This window comes from Macaca thibetana, chromosome 15, assembly GCF_024542745.1.
Source record: "Macaca thibetana thibetana isolate TM-01 chromosome 15, ASM2454274v1, whole genome shotgun sequence".
Taxonomy (NCBI): domain Eukaryota; kingdom Metazoa; phylum Chordata; class Mammalia; order Primates; family Cercopithecidae; genus Macaca; species Macaca thibetana.
In genome coordinates, this window is record NC_065592.1 from 9,510,151 (window position 1) to 9,525,295 (window position 15,145).

General features: G+C 50.5%; 2 protein-coding genes across 2 annotated transcripts in view; one reads left to right on the forward strand and one right to left on the reverse strand.

The window, feature by feature from the left end:
• SPOUT1 (SPOUT domain containing methyltransferase 1) overlaps positions 1-15,145 on the forward strand; it is a 256,133-nt gene that overhangs the window by 69,183 nt on the left and 171,805 nt on the right. The window lies entirely within an intron of this gene.
• NUP188 (nucleoporin 188) overlaps positions 1-15,145 on the reverse strand; it is a 65,982-nt gene that overhangs the window by 1,436 nt on the left and 49,401 nt on the right. The window contains exons 26-40 of the mRNA XM_050759707.1: positions 12,961-13,167; positions 12,670-12,839; positions 11,926-11,995; positions 11,451-11,518; positions 10,858-11,053; positions 7,828-7,905; positions 7,422-7,507; positions 6,731-6,876; positions 6,241-6,422; positions 4,105-4,305; positions 3,858-3,950; positions 2,931-3,089; positions 2,449-2,586; positions 401-475; positions 92-319 (exon numbers count right to left, since the gene is read on the reverse strand). Of these exons, the coding sequence (XP_050615664.1) occupies positions 92-319; positions 401-475; positions 2,449-2,586; positions 2,931-3,089; positions 3,858-3,950; positions 4,105-4,305; positions 6,241-6,422; positions 6,731-6,876; positions 7,422-7,507; positions 7,828-7,905; positions 10,858-11,053; positions 11,451-11,518; positions 11,926-11,995; positions 12,670-12,839; positions 12,961-13,167 (2,097 nt within the window). The remainder of the gene's footprint in view (positions 1-91; positions 320-400; positions 476-2,448; positions 2,587-2,930; positions 3,090-3,857; positions 3,951-4,104; positions 4,306-6,240; positions 6,423-6,730; positions 6,877-7,421; positions 7,508-7,827; positions 7,906-10,857; positions 11,054-11,450; positions 11,519-11,925; positions 11,996-12,669; positions 12,840-12,960; positions 13,168-15,145) is intronic.

Genomic DNA, 15,145 nt, shown 5'->3' on the forward strand with positions numbered 1-15,145 from the left:
CCAGGACCCAGCTAAGGCCCCAGGTAGCTCTCAGTGCACAGCAGAGCAGAGCCTTTAGGGGAGGTGGTGCCGAACAAATGATGGTCGGTACCTGATCCAGCAGGATCTGGCAGACATCTGGGGTGAAGTGGCGCAGGGCTGCCAGCGTCCTGCTGAGGATCTTGAGAAGGCCATACTGGACTGTGTGCAAGGCCCGCTGCTCTGATGCCTCTGTGTCAGCAGCGGGCTGCTTGGAGGAGGAGGGGGCAGCAGAAGCAGCAGACGGTGGCCTCTGGACTCGCTGGGCAACGGCCGAGGGGAGGCCATCCCCATTTTTGTTCTAGGGAGAGTCAAGAAATGAAGGTGGAGCTCGGGAAGCCACAGTGAGGTATTCCAGCCCCTCATGACATAGGACGCTTACCTGTAAGTAATGCTGCAGCATCTTTCGACTGTGCAGGAGGGAGGTGCATGCCTGGCACAGGTAACCCAGGTTGACCTGGGAGAGACATAGGAGAGATGAGGGATTCTCTTGTCAGCAGCCCAGTCACCCAACTAGCCCAACCCAACAGCCCTCCACGTAACACCCACGCGTTCTCACTCGCTGCTGCTCTTCTCTCCCTCGCTGCTGCTCTTCTCTCCCTCCCTCTCTCATGCTCCCCTGGCCACTTTCCAGCTTTAAAGCCCTTATAGCCACTAAGTACTCAGGGCTACAAACTCGGGGCCAGTAGGGCTCAGGACTGGACTGTTTCACTGGGACCCAGCTAGGTGCCTCGTATATTATAAGGTCCTAAAATAATAGAAGATGAGGCTGGGCATGGTGGCTCAAGCCTGTAATCCCAGCACTTTGGGAGACCGAGACAGGCGGATCACGAGGTCAGGAGATTGAGACCAGCCTGGCTAACACGGTGAAACCCTGTCTCTACTAAAAAATACAAAAAAATAGCCGGGCACGGTGGCGGGCACCTGTAGTCCCAGCTACTTGGGACGCTGAGGCGGGAGAATGGCGTGAACCCGGGAGGCAGAGCTTGCAATGAGCCGAGATCACGCCACTGCACTCCAGCCTGGGCGACAGAGTAAAACTCTGTCTCTAAATAAATAAATAAATAAATAAATAAAATGAAGATGAGGATTATGGCTGATTCCATTTTATGAGAAAAGAATAAAAGGTTACAAATAACTGAAGTGACTTGGCCAAGGTCATACAACCAGCAGATGAGAGAAGCCTGCCTGGCTCTGGAGCCTGTGTTCTTTCTTCACCTCCAGCTGGTTCCCAGCTCCAGGTGTGTGTGTGTTTTTGGTTTTGTTCAGTGTTTTTTTTCCCCCTGAGATAGAGTCTTGCTCTGTCGCCAGGCTGGAGTGCAGTGGTGTGACCTCGGCTCACTGCAACCTCCGCCTCCCAGGTGCACGCCATTCTCCTGCCTCAGCCTCCCGAGTAGCTGGGACTACAGGCGTGCGCCACTACACCCAGCTAATTTTTGTATTTTTAGTAGAGATGGGGTTTCACCCTATCGGCCAGGCTGGTCTTGAGCTCCTGACCTTGTGATACGCCCGCTTTGGACTCCCGAAGTGCTGGGATTACCGGCGTCAGCCACTGCGCCCAGCCTTTTTTTTTTTTTTTTTTTTTTTTTCCCCGAGATGGGAGTCTCGCTCTGTCGCCCAGGCTGGAGTGTAACGGTTCGATCTTGACTCACTGCAACCACCGCCTCCCAGGTTCAAGCGATTCTCCCACCTCAGCCTCCTGAGTAGCTGGGATTACAGTCACGCACCACCACGCCCAGCTAATTTTTCTATTTTTAATAGAGATGGGGTTTCACCATGTTGGCCAGGCTGGTCTCAAACTCCTGACTGCCTCCCAAAGTGCTAGGATTACAGGCATGAGCCACCACGCCTGGTCCCAGGTGTATTCTTTTTTTTTTTTTTTTTTTTTTGAGACGGAGTCTCGCTCTGTCGCCCAGACTGGAGTGCAGTGGCACGATCTCGGCTCACTGCAAGCTCCGCCTCCCGGGTTCACGCCATTCTCCTGCCTCAGCCTCCGGAGTAGCTGGGACTACAGGCGCCCGCCACCACGCCCGGCTAATTTCTTTTTGTATTTTTAGTAGAGACGGGGTTTCACCGTGTTAGCCAGGATGGTCTCGATCTCCTGACCTCGTGATCCGCCCGCCTCGGCCTCCCAAAGTGCTGGGATTACAGGCTTGAGCCACCGCGCCCGGCCCCCAGGTGTATTCTTAAAGGATCTGAACCAATATCTAACTGATAAAGTACAAGTTCTTAATCTACATGGCTACCCTTGACTATGAAAGGAAACATTTAGCCAGAGTAAGCACATGACACCAAACCCTGTGTTCCGCAAGGGAAAAGCCCCCGTTCAGGAACATCCTGCAATTCACTAGAGGTGCCCCAGTGAGAGCTCACAGCCTCCCTGTCTCCAAGCATTACTCCAGACTCCAGGACACCATCCGGGGCCCCCACCTGGATATCACGCATGAGCTGAGGCAAGTGGAAGTGCCACTCCTTCATGAAGTTGGAGAGCTGCAGAATAAAACCCACGGTGTGGTCCGCCTCCTCCAGGCAGGCCAGACTCTGCACTGTCCTCACCGCGTTGAGGCACTGGGAGGAAAGGAGACATCCGGGAAGGATGGGGATGGCTGAGGGACCTGACATACCCACACCTGCCCTCCTGTGGAGAGGAAACGTCCCGGGCCCCCAAATGCTGAGGTGGCAACTCAAGAAATGGCTCAGTGTACAACTAGGATTCTGACCCGAGACCGTTCCCGTCCCTCAGCAGACTGGCTGGCCAGTGAGCCAGCAGAGTATTTAGAGCATCTCAGAAATGAAGGCATCGACAACCCTCCACTACTGAGGCCCAGGCTCCACACCCACCTGCCCCATGAATGGCACAGAACCCTTTTTGCCCCGAAACTCCCACCCCTGCGATGCAGGCAGCCCCTCACCTGTAAGGTCCGCTCCTGGTGGACACCTACGAAGTCCAGGGCCTCAGTCAGGAAGTTGTAGCGCAGAGTTTTCAGCAGCCGCTCCATCAAGGACATGGACAGGCGGTAGACTCCTGGCCAAGAGGGGGCATCCAGGGACTTCCGAGAGGCGCTAGGCGTCTAAGACACAAACAGCAGACAAGTTCAGAACCCTGCTGACAGGCAGGACCTCCTTGCAGTACAGCAACTAAGGCAGCCCAGCTGCGCTGAAAGGAAAAGACTTCCCACAATAGACACAGTCACTGCCTGGCAACCAGGGCCAGAAAGGGGCCAAGGCCAGTAGATGCAAGGAAAGAGCACCAGGCTAAGATACAAGATCCAGGGTTCCAGACTCAGGTGTGCCACTGACGAGCTATGCGAACCTGGACATGTCACTCTCATGAGAGTGAGAGGTTCAGGTGAAGACTACTCTTTTGAAATTAGGAGATATCTGTTAAACTAGAAATAACCAAGGGACACAGGGGGCAGGGTGCTGAGGCCCCATTAAGCCCCCAAACCACCCACTTCCCTTCTCCCAGTCCTGGTCTGGTGGTGCAGGGGTGGAGAAGTCACAATGACACACTTGTCTTTGGGAATGACAGGAAAGGACAGCTGCCTTGGCTAGAGGCCTGGTCCCAGGGATATGTTATCTGGTTTAGTCTTCCTCACACCTGCAACGGGCAGAATCCATCCCGTCTCCCAGAGGCAGTGCACAAAGGCCAGGCAGTGCCTTTTAGTGGTGAGTTTCTCTTGCTAGAGATCCGCCTGGGGGCAGGGAAGATTCTTCACCATCAGTGTATTAGGCCATTAAGAGAAAAGCAACTTCCAGGGAAAGGTAGAGAAGGACACTTTTCAACTGAAACTGTAGGATGGCCAGGCTGGGCCTCCTGGCAAGCTCCTGACACTTACCTGTGCTGTGCCATTGGTGCTCAGCTGGTACACACTCAGAAGGGGCAAACAAATGCTCTGGGTGATGCCAGCTCCAGCCACTGCTGTGGCTCCCTGGGAGGAGGGAAAGACAAGGAATGAGATGGAGCCTGCCCCTGCCCTGCCCAGGGAAGGTTGGGATCTCAGGCTAGACCATATCTTCTGGGATTGTCAGAACCCACCCAGGCAAGCAAGGATGCTCCCTCCTGCCTCCGGGCTGGCCTCCTACCTGCTGAGTGCGAGCCAGGGTGAGAAGCAGATGCAGTGTGGCCTCAGTGAAATGTAGGTTCTGCTTCATGCGAAGGCTCACCTCTAAGGTGGTGAGGAGGGTAGGTAGGATGGGGAGCCTGCGGGTCACCTGCAGCCAGGAGTCACCATCCTCATCTACCTCACACAGCTCCTTGGCCAGGTGCAGGCCCAGGACACACACCTGTTGGGGCCCAGGGGCAAAGATGAATAAAAGGGGGAAGAAGAAGAGGAGGAGGAAGAGGATGATGACAGGCAGCTGTGGTCCTGGTTGCCCAAGACCTGTTTGGTTACGCACATCACCAAATGAGCTCGAGTAACACAGAATGCGCACTCTCTCCCACCCTGCCCCTCTCCTGTGTCCAACTCTCAATGAACAGCAGCAACTCCAGCCACTGTAATGACCAACCCTAAACTGACTGGAGCTACCCCCACCTCTTCCCTCCCACCTCCCACACTGCCACCACCCTTGTCAGTGCCACTTCTTGTCTCACGTTGGACACTCCAACCAACTCTGCCACATGGAGTCTGAGGGACCTCTATGGCCCTGCCCAATGCCACCTCTTGCCTTGCTACTGCACCCACCTCCTAAATGGTCCTGCTCCATCCTCTCTATCCTTATACCAGTGGCCCTTCAAATTTCTTTTTGGCCATGACCCACAGTCATAAAGACTTTTTAGACTGTACCCTCATGTACACGTTTACAGTTTTTCACTAATAATACCTACCCTAATTAACATCACACAAAGCACAGTGATATTTTCTTAAACATTTTATTCTACTTTAAGAAAAAATAAAGGCCGGGCACGGTGGCTCACGCCTATATTCCCAGCAGTTTGGGAGACCGAGGCAGGTGGATCACAAGGTCAGGAGATCAAGACCATCCTGTAGATGAACCCCATCTCTACTAAAAATACAAAAAATTAGCTGGGCATGGTGGCAGGTGCCTGTGGTCCCAGCTACTCAGGAGGCATTCTCCTGAGGCAAGAGAATGGTGTAAACCTGGGAGGCGGAGCTTGCAGTGAGCCCAGATCGCACCATTGCACTCCAGCCTGGGTGACAGAGCAAGACTCTGTCTCAAAAAAAAAAAAAAAATGCTGGTTCTAACAAAATGTGCTAATTTCAAGACTGTCTCTAATAGGTCATGATCCCACAATTTGAAAAATACTATTCAATACTGCATCCAGAGTGATCTTTCTTGAGCACGCCTGTAATCCCAACACTTTGGGAGGCTGAAATGGGAGGATGGCTTGAGGCCTGGAGTTTTAAGTCCAGAGTGATCTTTCTTTTTTTTTTTTTTTTTTTTTTTTTTTTTTTTTTTTTTTTTTTTTGAGACGGAGTCTCGCTCTGTCGCCCAGGCTGGAGTGCAGTGGCGCGATCTAGGCTCACTGCAAGCTCCGCCTCCTGGGTTTACGCCATTCTCCTGCCTCAGCCTCCCGAGTAGCTGGGACTACAGGCGCCCGCCACCGCGCCCGGCTAATTTTTTTTGTATTTTTAGTAGAGACGGGGTTTCACCGTGGTCTCGATCTCCTGACCTTGTGATCCGCCCGCCTCGGCCTCCCAAAGTGCTGGGATTACAGGCTTGAGCCACCGCGCCCGGCCCAGAGTGATCTTTCTAGAGTTAAAATCAGATCAATTTTTCCCCGTTTAAAAGCCTTACATCATTTCCTACTTCACTTTGGCTCCAAATCAAAGACCCTGATGAAGCTGCCATCATCCAGCCCCAGCTCTTCGGTCCTCACTTTCCTATGCTCATGCTAGCCTTTCTTCAGGTCACTGGACAATTCTAACCACAGCTGACCAGGTACTCTTCTCACTGCCCAAATCTTCCCTGCCCCTGCATTTGCCTGCCGCTACAATGCCTAAGTCATTGCTGAAAAGGCACCGAAGTCCCAGGTCAGGTTAGAAGCGAGACTAAGTACTCCCTGCACTTCTCTCCTGCGGTACAATGGGGTTCCTCTGCTTTTCTGCAGTGTCTGATCTATTAACCTTTCCCACTAGGCCGTGAACTCCGGAAGTGCAGCGACTGTCTTGTCTTGCTCACTAGTTATCCCCAGAGTCAGGCACAGAGCTGATGGGCAGTGGAAAGGACAGATGGCCTTCTAGGGCACTCTCTCACCCCATCACGCTGGTCCCTGTGCCGGGACCGAGAACAGTCGTCAGTCTCCATGCTGTCCTTGTCCTCGGTGGCACCGCCTAATGCCAGACTGTGGCGGGTCTGGTCGAAGAGTGCAATCACTTCCTCTTGGAGGGTCTCACAGACGTTCAGCACCAGCTGGGAGTACTGGGGGATGTCACTTACTGCAGAATAGATAGAGAGGGATGCTGTCATGCTCACCAGGCCAACTCTCACTGTACACCAAGGTTTCCTTCCTAGGCAGGGGGCTAGGGATGTAGTAGGGTGCTAAGAGGGACAGCATCTGTCCAGTGGGAGAGGAGGGAGAGACACATGAGGGAAAAACATAGCTTTCTTGAGGTAAGAATTCCAAGACTGGAAACTCAAAAGGGCCCAGAAGAAACGTGTAGCCCTAAGGTGAAGGAAGCCCCACCCAGCTGTCAGCAGGGGTGGGCAGACTGCAGCTGCTGCTCCCCCTGCCTCTGCCCCTCACCTCTCATCTCCTTCATTTGCAACACTGTGATGAATGCTGAGAACACCTTGGCCTTGGTCTTCTCCATGAGTTGCTGGTCGGCCTGCAGCACTCCTTCCAGGATCTCCGTCAAGGGTCCAAGGATTTCATCCACGGAACCTAACTCTCTAGAAAGAATACTGGGTGGGCCAGGGGCAGTGGCTCACGCCTGTAATCCTAGCACTTTGGGAGGCCAAGGCGGGCAGATCAACCAAGATCGGGAGTTCGAGACCAGCCTGGCCAACATGGTGAAACCCCATCTCTACTAAATATACAAAAATCAGTCGGGCATGGTAGCGCGCACCTGTAATCCCAGCTACTAGGGAGGCTGAGGCACAAGAATCAATTGAACCTGGGAGGTGGAGGTTGCAGTGAGCTGAGATCGCGCCACTGCATTCCAGCCTGGGCGACAGAGTGAGACTCCATCTCAAAAAAAAAAGAATACGGGGTAGAGAGTGAGACAAAATGCCTCATAAAAGGCCATACACTGCCCCTGCTCCGTCTCAGGATACCCACCAGTGTGCCTCACCTCCTCTCTGCTATGTCACTCCCATTCCTCAAGATGGAAAACCAGCCTAGCTTCCACCCACTAGTTCCCTCCTTCAGGAAGGCAAGCAGGCACTGACAAGAAGGCTCTGGCCTTGGGCCTCTGCCTCTCCTGGCACAGGCTCACCTCTTCCACTGCCGGAGGAGGATAAGCAGCAGAGTGCACTGCATGGAGCCGAGGCGAAGGCAGTTCACTGAGGCTGGAACTAGGAGCTGAAAGGAGACACCACACTAGTCAGAAGTCAGTGGCAAGACACAGTGGCAAGACTCGCATGCCATCCACAGGGCACCTCTGGCCTCACTGCCTTTCTTCCCCAGCAGTGAGCTCACAGGGGTGGGTGGAGGGGGAGAGGCCAGGGCTGGCATAGCAGCAGCAGAGCTCTGCTGACCCACTACAGCCTCAGGCCTCCCAGGTCAACGTGAGCCCTCTGACCTGACCAATTGTGCGGCTGGCTGGCAGACTCATGAGCTCTGCTATTTGACTTCAAAGACAACCTCCCTGGGAGAAATGTGAAATCTCCAGACACACTTACTAATGCTTTGGTTCCATCAAGCACGTCAAGAAAGAGCTGGTGACGCACCACAGAGTCAGTCAGGTGCATTATATCTGCCTGCAAAAGAACACAAAAAGGTTTCGCTAGGAAAGTTTCCCAGATTTTAGAGGCCAAGAAAAGTGGGGTCCTCTGCTAGGCAATTAGTCATTGGTAAATCAGTCTCCCTGATTTAAAATAGGGCTTATATAGGCTGGGCATGGTGGCTCATGCCTGTAATCCTAACACTTTGGGAGGCGGGCGGATCACGAGGTCAGGAGATCAAGACCATCCTGGCCAACATGGTGGAACCCTGTCTCTACTAAAAATACAAAAATTAGCTGGGCATGGTGGGGTGCACCTGTAGTCTCAGCTACGTGGGAGGCTGAGGCAGAAGAATCGCTTGAACCCAGGAGGCAGAGGTTGCAGTGAGCTGAGATCGTGCCACTGCACTCTAGCCTGGGCAACAGAGCAAGACTCCGTCTTAAATTAATAAATAAATAAAATAAAATAGGGCTGATAGTCTGGGCAACATGATGAGACCCTATCTCAACAACAACAAAAAATTTGTAATTAGCTGGGTATGGTGATGCATGCCTGTAGTCCTAGCTACTCAGGAGGCTGACGTGGGGCAATCACATGAGACCTGGAGGTTGAGGCTGCAGGTGAGCCACCACTGCACCACTGCACTCCAACCTGGACAACAGTGAGAACCTGTCCCCTAAAAGATAAAGTAAAATAGGGCTTGAAGGCCCTGCTATTCTTCTGTCGACGCTTAGATACGGTCAGAATCAAGCCCAGGTTCACCTCCTCTTTTGAGACTCTGTCCTCCCTCTGCTTAGAATCCTTTAAAGACTTCCCAGTGCCCGGGAAACGCGAACCAGACTCTTCAACATGGTCCAAAGACCCCACAGGATCTGGTCCAACTGACTGTAGTATCAGTCCCATCTGTGCTCACTCTAGTCCAGCCCTGCTTGCCTCTTTCGTGAACCTATCAAGCTCTTTTCCACTGCTGGAACTGTGCACTTGCAAGTCCATCTGCCTAGACTTCTCTCCTCCACGGGCTCCACCTGGAAGGCTTCTTCACACACTCAGCTCTCAGCTGGGACATCACCACTCAGAGAAGGTCACCCTGACTACTTCTATCTCATGTGTTCATTACCACAGCACCTTAATTATCTCCTTCACAGCAAATTATCACTATCTGAAACCATATTTTTAAGTGGTGAATTTGTTTATAATTTACCTCCTCCATCATAGGGCACTCTCAATGCGATCAAAGATCTTATCTGCCTTATTCACTGCTGTATCCCAATGCCTGGAAGCATTCCACTAATGCCATTAAGAGAATGAACGGGTGAACAACATCTTGGACTTAGTCAGGTTTCTTTCTCTTTTTTTTTTCTTTTCTTTTGCATAGGTAGACAGGTCAGAGAGAGAGTCAGATAGGTTTCCTTGGGGGAAAGAGGATGGTGAGATTTTTGAGAGCTACAATTCAAGAACTGCTGCCTAACTAGGGCCTAAAAGGCAGGTGACATAAAGCTTATACCCTGGGGAATTAACCATTCTCAAAGACAGGTGAGCCTTTAAGTGTGTTATGGAGTCTTAGGGGTCCAAAACCACTATGCCACAGCAACAGTAGCCACAAACCTGCCCCTTCTAGGCTCAAAGCTCCAGGCATGTGGGCAGTCTGGCACTAGGAAACAAATCTCACAGATGTAGGAGGTGCTTGGAACAAGGAGGCATCTATCAAGCTGAAGTTGTTCATGAAGTCAAAACATTAATCTGGGTCAGGCGTGGTGGCTCACACCTGTAATCCCAGCACTTTGGGAGGCTGAGGTTGGTGGATCACCTGAGGTCAGGAGTTCGAGACCAGCCTGACCAACAAGGTGAAACCCCGTCTCTACGAAAAATATAAAAATTAGCCGGGTGTGGTGACCTATAATCCCAGCTACTTGGGAGGCTGAGACAGGAGAATGGCTTGAAGCTGGGAGGCAGAGGCTGCAGTGAGCTGAGATCGCACCACTGCACTCCAGGCTGGGAGACGAGCAAGACTCCGTCTCAAGAAGAAAAAGAAAAAAAAAAGTTAATCTGGATACCCCAAGGAAGAACACTTCAATACCAAGTCCTTATGATACAGCATGATGGTGTCAAACCACAAAAAAGCCAAGAACAATGCATTTCTTCCAGATGTTATCTCTCTCTCAAAACCAACTCCCAGTAGACAGAGTACAGAGACAATGGTCTTTGTTCTTTTTCTAAGACCAAGAAATGCAGTTTCTTTTTTTTTTTTTTTTTTTTTGAGACGGAGTCTCGCTTTGTCGCCCAGGCTGGAGTGCAGTGGCCGGATCTCAGCTCACTGCAAGCTCCGCCTCCCGGGTTCACGCCATTCTCCTGCCTCAGCCTCCCGAGTAGCTGGGACTACAGGCGCCCGCCACCTCGCCCGGCTAGTTTTTTGTATTTTTTAGTAGAGACGGAGTTTCACCGGGTTAGCCAGGATGGTCTCGATCTCCTGACCTCATGATCCGCCCGTCTCGGCCTCCCAAAGTGCTGGGATTACAGGCTTGAGCCACCGCGCCCGGCCGAAATGCAGTTTCTAGAACCAATGACAAACTGCTTTTTAGAGAAGGTGCTGCTGCAGCTGTCACAGCTTCCTGCTGACTAGTCAACAAGTACTTATTGACCTAGCATCTACAAGGTACACAGCACAAGAAGGCAGTTATGCCTTTGTATAAGAGGCATTTGCAGCCAGGGAGCAGTTAAGACCCAGCCAAGGCCCAAGGGAGGTACAGGAGGCTTCAGGAACTCTGAAAGGATTTCAAATCACTTCTCTGCACTCCTCTTAATGGTCTCTTGGACCCAACACCCTCAAATACCCCACAGCCCCAATTTATCAGCATAGAACCTATTACAGTTTAGCTTTCAGGGATAAACCCTGATTAATTCTTCCTCACAAGGAGCTATATCTGCTAGGTATCTCAACACATCATTGGTAAGGTATCAAAGTGAAAACTCTCCCCAAAAGGGTCTTACATGAGTGGTGGCAATGATGAGAAGCATCCTCCAGGCGGACACCAGCATCTGGTACTCTAACAAGGAGGTGCAGCTGCTGCCTTCTGTTTCGGCCACGTGAACTGCCAATGACTTGACATACCCTGACCAGTAGGCAAAGCGTTTCTCGATGGAAAATTTCTTGAGTGTATCTTTTAATGACTGGTCTAATGAACCCCTACAGTGTCAAGAAAAAAACCTCCAGTTAGGTTTTGAAAGTAGATGGGAATATAATGGGTACAGACCCTTGTTGAGGCAGAGAAAACAACCTCACATGGGCTTAAAGGCAGACCAGCTCCAGGACACCTCCAATGTGTGGGTTAGGCTGAGGCCTTTCCAGGATTCCTCCTCCATAAAATCTGAGTTGCATGGAGTTTGTTTCACAATAACTCTTTCTGACAATCATAAATGCCATCGGTGGATTGGCCAGGGACACAGCACACTAGCCTCCATGAATGGTTCCAAACCAGTTCTCTCCTCTGCCTTGGCTCTTTCCAGCCATGCACCCAGTGGTAGGCCACCAACTCCTACTCCTCCAACCTTCAGTTAAAATCTCAAGAGGGGAAAGTACTCACTTAACTACATAGTATATCTCCAAGCAAATTATCTTCATGATGAGGGCACAGGTTTCCAGGATGCTGGGCTGTGGAGAGAGAGAGCAGAACAGGCAATGATCACATCTCTGATCACTAATCTCCCCCAGTATATCCAACGGTGAACAGAGCAGAGGCCCAACACTTGCAGAACAAGTTAGTACAACCCCTGTTGAATGTGAATGGCCTGACTTGCAAGAGCAGAAGCGTCAGGTCCACAATGTCTCCAACTGAACAGAGAAGACCACAGAGCCACCAACGCAAACCACTTTCCTTCCCAAAGCAAGACATCAAAGGGACAGAAACCAGGCACTTCCCTGAGAAAGACGTTTCTAGTGAAGAGAACATTCTGTTGTTTAATTAGGGGAGGTATCATTGTCTACGGACCCATCTCACAGCCCACAGCCTTTCCTCCCAGGGACTTGTAGCCACCATCCTGCCCTCTGCCACAGCTTACCTCTGATGTTTCAGAGGGAGGAGAAAGGGTTCCAAACAGTGGACTGGTTAAATTTTCCCAAAACTTGGGTCTAAAAAGGAAATAAATGTTTGAAATCATACTTTTTCCCTCTCACAGTCCTTTTCTCCTCTCTCAAGCTCCCTTTGGTGGTCACTTCATATTTTACCAGTCTCAATCCTAATATGTGTCTGATAAGTCAGTTGTTCCTGTATAAATGAAAGGTTTCCATAGATAAAATTACATTTTCCTCTTATGAATCACACTTGTGCATTATAGAGTTGATCAACAAAAACTCTTCAAGATTCCTTGCACTGTAGATTCCCAAAAGCCCCACAGAAGAGGAGGGAGGGAAATAAGACGGCAGACTCCCAATTAGCCTTTTAACACTCCTTCCCTTTGTGCCAGCAGGTCCAATAGAACAGAATGTTTCATTCCATCCAGTGACTTCAGCAAGCCCCTCTCTCCTGAATCTACTGTTTCTCAAGAATAATGAGTTTTGATGTAGCTAGTTAGCAAAAGGCAGGAACACAAAAGCAGTTGAACCTTCAAGGTGCTTAATATTTAAAGATCCTTAATGCTGGCAGCAGCATTAGAAAGAGAATTAGTATAAAACTCCCAGGTATTGAACCAGGCACTAAGCACTTATTCCCAGTGAACCGTCGCAACAAACCTCTGGTATAAGAGCTATTGTTACTCCCATTTTATAGACCAGAACAATGAAACTACTCCCAGAGGCAGACTTACTTGGTTCGGAGGACCAGCATGGCACTGTCCCTCCGGTCCTGCCACAGAGCATGCAAAAAGGCAATGGCGGCACGATGCAGCAGGGGTGGGCACCAGTATCGATCTTGCTGTTGGGAATCAATCAGCTCCAGCACTGCATGGAGACAGCTCCACATCCCAAGGCTGAATTCCTGCAAGAAGGGACAGGTCAGAGTTCAGTTCCACAGCCACTGCCAGCAGCTGCACTTGCAGAGCCCAGCATCTGCCTCCCAGGGAGCCAACTCCCAGCGTCATCCCAGCTTACAGGCTTACCTTTGAGCCATCACTGCCATCCTTAACCTCCAGGTTCAGAAACAGTTCGATGAGGCCTGGCTGGGTCTCTACTGCAACTGTGAGGAACTCTAGAATCATAACTTTGATGCGCATGTCCTCAATTTTGCTCTGCAATCGGGTCAGGAAGGCATCACGAATGGCAGCCGCATCATTGCCCAGACAAGCATACACTGACATTGGGGCCACCTGGTGGAGACCAGAATACATAGGCTTAGAGCTCTGCTTCCACAAAAACCTCAATGGGCTCCTGCAGAAGGGCACTGAAGAGCTCCCAGAAAACTGGCATAAAGGGAAGCATCCAGACTACAGCTCTGGGCCAAAAGGGACATCACCACAAACAAGCACGAGATGCCCCCAAATTCACAGGAGAGACAGTAATCAGTATAAAGAAATGCTCGGCCGGGCGCGGTGGCTCAAGCCTGTAATCCCAGCACTTTGGGAGGCCGAGGCGGGCGGATCACAAGGTCAGGAGATCGAGACCACAGTGAAACCCCGTCTCTACTAAAAAAAATACAAAAAATTAGCCGGGCGCCGTGGCGGGCGCCTGTAGTCCCAGCTACTCAGGAGGCTGAGGCAGGAGAATGGCGTGAACCCAGGAGGCGGAGCTTGCAGTGAGCCGAGATCGCGCCACTGCACTCCAGCCTGGGCAACAGCGTGAGACTCCGTCTCAAAAAAAAAAAAAAAAAAAAAAAAAAAAAAAAAAAAGAAATGCTCAACCTCCCTCATGGTTAAATAAATACAAACTGAAAAGTGAAACATTTTTTTTGCCTATTAGATTGGCAAAGACTAAACAATGATGAAGCCCTTGCGACCAGGATAGAAGACTTGGTGTTACAAGTATAAACTGTTACAATGTTTTTTGGAAGGTAATTTGGAAATATCTAATAAAAATTATCATGTTCATTTATACCTACCTAAATTTTTGGAACTGTAAACAAATGTTTACAGGGTGGTAGGGATAATAATGTTCACTGCAGCACTGCTTGTAATAGTGGAAAACAGAAAGTAGCCCAAATCAATCAGGATGCATCCATTCTAGGATGTGATATGCAAACATTAGACAGAATGAAGGAAGTCCAAATTAAAAAAGGAAAAAAGACAAAAAAGAATGAAGGAAGTCCAAATGTGCCCATATGGCATCAAGAACACCAAGACTGTTTGATATGGTAGCAAGTGAAGGAAGTCATAAAACACTACCAGGGGCCAGGCACAGTGGCTCATGCCTGTAATCCCAGCATGAAGGGAGGCTGAGGCAGGCAGATCACTAGAGGTCAGGAGTTCGAGACTAGCCTGGCCAACATGGCAAAGACCCGTCCCTACTAAAAATACAAAAAATCAGCTGTGTGTTGTAGTGGGAGCCTATAATCCCAGCAACGTGGGAGGCTTAGACAGGAGAATCGCATGAACCTGGGAGGTGGAGGTTGCGGTGAGATCATGCCACTGCACTCCAGCCTGGGTGATGGAATGGGACTGTCTCAAAAGAAAAACAGTACCAGGAATTCTGCTTTTATAAAGAACAAAAGTATACACTCAAATAATTTTTTCATTTTACTCTGTCACCCAGGCTGGAGTGCAGTGGTGCAATCTCGGCTCACTGCAACCTCCACCTCCCGGGTTCAAGCAATTCTCTTGCCTCAGCCTCCTGAGTACCTGGGACTACAGGCGCACGCAGCCACGCCTGACAAAACTTTTTTTTGTTTTTTTTTGTTTTTTTTTGAGACAAGCCACCACGCCCAGCCCCAAATACCTTTTTTATTTTTAGAAACGGTGTGAGTGGTGTGATCTTGGCTCACTGCAACCTCTGCCGCCCGGGTTCAAGCAATTCTCCTGCCTCAGCCTCCTGAGTAGCTGGGATTACAGGCACCTGCCACAGCACCCAGCTAATTTTGGTATTTTTAGTAGAGATGGGGGGGGTTTCCACCATCTTGGCCAGGCTGGTCTTGAACTCCTGACCTCGTGATCCACCTGCTTCAGCCTCCCAAAGTGCTGGGATTACAGGTGTGAGCCACGGCACCCAGCCAATACTTTTTAAAATACAAGAACACAGATAAGAAATCTGGAGCACAGCCTGGGAGACATAGCCAGACCCTGTTTCAAAAAAAAAAAAAAAGGAAATCTGGAGCATGGCATATCCCCCTGCCCATAGGGATTCTTGGAATAAGGA